At 42.4% G+C, this 6611-nt stretch overlaps 1 protein-coding gene across 1 annotated transcript; it reads right to left on the reverse strand.

The window, feature by feature from the left end:
• Positions 1–221: 221 nt before the first annotated feature.
• Positions 222–6481, reverse strand: ATG12 (autophagy related 12). The gene is made up of 4 exons (XM_058823746.1): positions 6300–6481; positions 6020–6156; positions 4454–4516; positions 222–4098 (listed from the first exon to the last, which is right to left on the reverse strand). Exons 1-4 carry the CDS (start codon positions 6469–6471, stop codon positions 4039–4041), a joined length of 432 nt encoding a protein of 143 aa, XP_058679729.1. The 5' UTR covers positions 6472–6481; the 3' UTR covers positions 222–4038.
• Positions 6482–6611: the final 130 nt, after the last annotated feature.

A 6611-nucleotide genomic window follows, 5' to 3' on the forward strand; every position in this document is an offset into this window, starting at 1 on the left:
TGACGTTTAGCTTTGGAAGCATATTAAACATGGTACTAACAAAGCTGAAACGTGGTCTTTGCAAACAAGAAATGCATTTTACAGGTTTTCTTGTCAAACGTTTTTCTTCTCATGAAAACCTTTTATTTTTTTAATGCACATTGAATTTTATACAAGCTTGTAATAGTCACAGTCCTCATGAAAAACTCCAGAGTTAAAGGAATTTTTTCTCCCCCTTTTTTTTTCTAACCCTCAAGATCAAGATGTTGTAGTAAGATAATGTCTTGAATAACATTTGTATAATATCTCTGAATAACCGAGACTTCAGGGTAGTCAAGAGCAACGTAAGCTAAAAAGCTGTACAAACAAGCAGAATTTGATTTGCAAAATGAGAATGAACAGTGACAATCGGTAAATAGAAGCTGCTTTGGCATTAGAAGGAGTTGGAAAAATGGATGTGTGGATTTCCAGCCCCCTCACCATGACTTTACTGTGTATCAGTATATTCAGGTTTGAGTTGTGGGGATAGTTAACACAGACACATCTTCTGTTAAGATCTAAGCAGTAGTTTTCTGAGACTTTAAAGTCCTGGAAATGATGACATCTGCTCAGTATGCTCACAGGAGGCACAACTGTGTATTTTATAATTTCACTCTTGATGTAACCTAAGTTTCATTTAGCTTCTTCAGGTTTCCATGTGCATTTAAGACTAGTTCAAACTACAAATTAGAAATCTATCATTAAAGCTAGTCTCTAAACCATTATAATAATTAATAAAAATAGTGTCTCACAGTGTGAAGGGTTGGCATCTGGTGAGTATTAACTTGAAACAGGGTAAATGAATTTTGCATAGAATTACTTTTTAGTATCAGGATGTTGTGAAGTATTAGGTCTTTCATAAAAACAGTGTAGTAACTTCCCTTTCCAATACTTATTTCTCAGTCTTTAAAAATTATTTATTGATTTTTTTTCAATTTGTTTTTTTCTGTTAATTCAGCAGTTACATTAAATCAAGTGAATTAAATTACATTACAAATATTGGCAGTTTAGTATAGTAGCATATCGGTTGAGCACAAAACTCTGAGTAAATCTAGACTTTAATTTTTTGCTTTGTACAACTCTCACTGATCTGTCCAAGAGACAGTCTTTACTTTCATGCCCTTTTTCTCCCACTCTAGCAACTGAAGTCACTTAAATGACACCAAATGCAAAGAACACAGTTCATGCTCTACCTGGGCTTCTTATGTTTCCAATTTACTGGAAATATTCTTTTCAAAGAGAAAAGCATATCAGGACAATTTATGATTTTAGAAGCTATAACTGTCCCTTTTTAAAATAGGAGATTCAACATGTCTCTTGCAAGTTCTAAAAGCAATGTACTGGGAAGCACTTACTTGTTTACTTGACACATAATTTACTTGAAATGTTTGCAGTATGGTTTGTTACTTAAGAATACGAGCAAGGAAAGTTTTCTGCCACCTAAAATCACACCTCAGCTCCAGACAGAGTCCATGGTCCACAAAGAGCTACCAGAGGTAAGTACTGACCACCTCCCTGATGCAAGGTACAAACCCAAAGGGAAAATGTCAAAAAGGAGGACTCTCTCTGTAAAGAAGGTACGGAAGTTACATGGGGGAATTAGCAGAACTGGAGCTGGCAGCCAATAAAAGGAACAGAATAAAGACAGCCGCTTAGGAGCACTGAGAAAACAGAAAGCAAGGGCTGGATCAGTAAGTACTTGCTGTATACTGGTAAACTAGACCCCAAGAAAAAATTACTTGGGGTTGGAAAGAAATTAAGAGCAGAAAAATGCTGAAGCAACCAGCAAAAAGCAAGTACTGTTCAGGGAACAAGTTGAATCTTAGATAAATGAGTAATTCAAAGCTTCATGATTCATTTATCCAGGTCCAAAAATGCATGTGGTAAAGGAGGAAATCCTTTAGTAGGAAAACCCATAGTAATGGAGACCATTACTATGGGTTTTACAATATTGGATTATCACATTTTGAGGAATTGAGGCAAACGATTTTTTATTCAACTTCAGAGGATAAAAATTATTTATAAATTCAGCATAAATGACAACCTTCTATAATTAGTTGGCAGACACAATGCCCTATAGTTCTTCAAGATCTCAATGTCTTTTGACTTTTTAAAAGCAAAACACAACGCCCCCAGTACACACACACATCAACCTTCTTGCATCACTTCTTAAGAGCACATTTGCAGTTTATCAGTAGTTTCATTTGTTAAGTTCAAGTGAGGTGAAAGGCACCAATAGAACACTCTTTAAAGAGAACCAGACTAGTAGCTTATCTTAGGTAAACATACTGTCACACGGGAGAACAAACTACTTATATTTGTAAGGCCAGCATGTGGACATACTATGAAAAAGATTGAAAAAGAGCCCTAGATAAAACTATGCAAATACCTTTGTCCTTGTGTACCCTCTAGTGGCTGTCGAGGTTATGCTGGCGTCACAGTAACTAAGCAGGCAATGTCCTCAACCAGACAGAATCAGAGTGCTTCCCTCTGCAACAGCTCTTTTAAAGAGATGGAGATTCAGGAGATCAGGGTTCTGAGCAGGCAAAAGTATGGATATTTGAAGTTTAAAGTTTACAACAAATTCTGCCTTGTTAGTTTAATGAAGTGAACTCAAGTTTTCCACTTAAAAAGTGCCAAGATACATCAAGCAACACATACAGCAAGCATTCAGAGCATGTGCCTGTGTAACAGCAGCATATGTGCACGCTGCACGCAAACTGTGGCAACGTCAGTAAGTTAAGCTGGGTATTACTCTTCCAGGTGGAAAAAAATCCAATACACAGGCTGCAGAGACTACATAAGAGCCACTTTTATATGAAATAGCAGTTCCAGACTACAGTAAAAACATTATTTAAACTAGAAATGGCTGTTTTGTCTGTATGTGCTGAAGAACTGGATTACATCAGGGACAAAAACTGTTATCCAGTATAAGAACATTCTCCAAGCAAAAAACTAACATTTAATTTGGTTCAGCTTAAACAAACACATAAGACTGTACAACAGACACTTCAAATAAACCCACTAAAAATCTCCACCCTCACACCCAAACTCCCCAATAAATAAAAGCAAAGGTCAGCACCCTAGCCAAGGTACAAAGTCCTCTCAATAATGGAAAAAACCTCACGTCAATTCTCACAGCTATGATTTAGCAAAGAATATAAATTGCATGCTATTGTTTAGTGGACCACACAGCTGGTAAAACATGAAAATTAACAACAGTTAAAAAGAGAATATATAGAGGTTTTAGCAGCTCATATCTACTTTCTCAAGAACTCCAGGTGCAACATGCAGCTACGTCATTCAGCTAAAGATGCAAGTCATTAAGCAGTGTAAGAAAAAACAGCTTGAGAGCTGCTGAAGTGTTGAGCCTTCAACAAATCATTAAAAAATTTGTGCAGGAGGGAAGCATTGTGAGGCCTCTCATAATGTGCCATCCTAAATTAGGTACTCAACTTACCAACAGGATGAAGGCAAAGGGTGGAGTAATTAAACTAGATAACAACGCCTATATATTACAAGAAAAAAAATCAAAATACTGTCTTGAAATAATATGAGATAATGCACATTCAAGATGAAGATTTCACAAAGAACAGGATGCACACCACAGATGTACAACACATAAGAAGTAAACTGAATCCCAGGCTACATGTACAACAGACATTACTTTTAATAAAAAGGTTCTCTTATCTTCAGTACAACATATGGACAGAGGTGTCCAGTCAGTCCTGCAAACAACTGAAAGTTTCCCTTCAGATACAGCAATTAAGTATTCAGCAACAAGAATGCTGGCTCTACTGTACATGGCAAGTGCAGGTGTTTTTTCTGTATCCCACATGTACATCAGAAAAAAAGCCATGTGATCGTATAGCCTAACCAGGTCCTTGCTTACTCATCTGCACCATGTGTTCATAGGCAGCAATGCAAAAATCCCTCTTTCTGTGTGTTTACAGCTTGAGTTTAAGTTAGTCCTTTCTCCGTTTTTGAAGAGAAAACCTGAACAACTGTGTGGCCAGTCATTCATCCCCATGCCTGAGTTTTGCAATAATGTAGTACAAGCTTGCCATCACTTCCAAAACACTGCAAGAAAAACAAAAAAACAATAGCTGTTACAATTACTCATGGGCTAGCATACACATGAAGCAAAACAAAAAGTCTTCCCATCAGATAAACATGTCATGGAATATCGTCATGAGAAAGCTCCCCATTACAGTGAGAGCCATGGAAACACACTGCACATGAAGGAATGCATTTCCAGAGACTGCATGAAGTCACATCTCTTCGGACCCCGTTCACACAGAGCAGTAAACATCAATTACACTACAATTAAATGCAAGCTATTACTGCTAGGGGCAGTGAGAGATTTCAAGGGCCCGAGGCGTGCAGGCAAATCCTGCTAAATGCATTTGGAAAGGATATTCAGGATGAAAGTTACCTCATAGAGGGTCCCCACTTCCTGGTCTGGAGACGGAGCAAAAGACTGGTTTACGTATATGAACTGCAAGAAAATGAGGGAGAAGAGATGGAGATAGCACAGGATCCCACTGGGAACAGAGAAGTATCATTCTGCAGTCAAAAGTTCTGCTATTAATCTTTAAGCATATAACAGAATACGACCACTTACTATCATTTTCACTTCAGTGTGGAGGAGCAACAGGACTATGAGGAGTCCCCTCTATCTGACCAGCCAACCAAGCCAAAGTAAACGTGCTGACTTCCTCTTCCTGCAAGCTGACCCATTACTCTCCCATACAGCTGCACAAAGGGTTCAGCTCTTGCTCTTATTTCAGCCCAAACCACTCACTCACTATTCCATATTTGCTCAATTAGAATGGCCAACACAGAAATAAGAAACATCTTGTTCTATTTTCAAGTCATCCTTCTAACTTCCTGCTCCAATAAATACATTTACATGTATAGGAGCTAATCTCAATGACAAAGAGGGCCTTGTGATCTGCTGTGTGGGGCAACAGTGGACACTGGGGTATCATGTGCTATTTCCTAATAAAAGATATAAAATTCCTAGGGCTTTGTTCTTGAAGCATAGCCTTAGGCTTCAGCCACACAGGAAGGCTACGTGCTCCTGGGTTTTTGTGTGCTGAGGTAATAAGATGATAGTCACGGACTCCAACTGTTGAGAATGTCCTTGGTCAACATCATACTTATCACTCTTCTTTGAAATATTAAACTATGGAAAAGCAGATCCCTCATGATTTCCAAGTGAATCAGAAGGCCAGTGCATTTATGCCTATATACTTAAATAAGATCTTCCAAACAAAGAATAGAATGAATTCGGCTACACTTTAGTTGACTACTTTAATGAGGCTAGCTTTAACTGCGTATCTTCAATAAAAACTTTGGACTGTACTGAGAGTTCACTGCAGAAAAACAAAATCAGTGCAACTGTATTTCCAGCTCTTCCAGTATTATTGTGAGGCCACTTTGGCTAGTCACTTCCGCAGGAAGGAATCCATAAATAACACTGGCAATCTGCTGCCCAAGGACAAACACTTCCCAACTCCCCATTTTGAGAGCAAAATCACTCCTATGACAGTAGCTGAACTATTTTAGATGTGAGTTCTGAAGGAAACAGACACCCAGATTCAGGAAGCTGATCCCAAAAACCTCTGGACTGCTTCTCCAATACTCTGTCTCTATACCTAGTTCCACCAGGTACACGGTGCCTAGCAATGTTTCCCTGGGACACACGGCTGTCCAGCGTGCACACAGCTCTGCCTGACAGACACCGAGAAATACAGACACTGCAAAAAGCCCAAAGGCCAGGGCCGAGCACACCCACACTGTGCTGTACATACCCACAGCGTACTGCACACACCCACAGCTCGCTCTATATTACATCCTAACTCTACTTGGAACAGTTCTCTCGGCGCTGCTACTCCAGGTTTCCTGCAGGCAGCTGTAGCCTAGATTCCAACAGTGTCTTTGCAGGTTTGACAACGCGGGCCCTGCGCACTCAGCCCCGCCCAGTGCCCGCCCGTACCAGCTGCTCGGACGCCATCAGCTTGAGGAACTTCTTGATGAAGTCCACGAGGCCCTGGATGGTCCGGGTCCGCTCCACCGCCCACTTCTTGGTCCTCATGATGGGGGTGTCGCCCACGGCCTTCAGCAGCACGTCAACTGCGGGGAGCGCCCGCCGCGTCACAGCGGGCCCGTCCCCCGCCGCTCATAGGCCCGCGCCGCCCGCCCGCGCCGCCCATTGGCCGCCACACCTGCCCGTCAGCGCGCCCGCCCGACCCCGCGAAAGCCTCCCACCCCTTTACTTTTCTTTTTCGCGTCGCCCGCGGGCTCTTCGGTGCCCGGCGACCCGGCCGGGGGTGGGCCCGGTTCGCCGGGCCCCGCCGCGGTCCCGCCCTCCGGGGCCTCCTCCCCGCCGTCGCTCCGGCTGCCGCTCTGCGCTGCGGCGGGCGGCGGCTGCTCCTCGGGCTCCGCCATGATGCCGCTGGTGCGCGGGCGGCGGGAAGTGACGCCACCCAGGGGCGGCCTCAGCTCCGCGAGGCGTTTTGTCCCTCGTGGGACGCCGTCTTTCCCGTCACGTGACACGCCAGGAGAGTCGCGTGCGACGCCAGTCGTCC

This window comes from Ammospiza caudacuta, chromosome Z (assembly GCF_027887145.1).
Source record: "Ammospiza caudacuta isolate bAmmCau1 chromosome Z, bAmmCau1.pri, whole genome shotgun sequence".
Taxonomy (NCBI): domain Eukaryota; kingdom Metazoa; phylum Chordata; class Aves; order Passeriformes; family Passerellidae; genus Ammospiza; species Ammospiza caudacuta.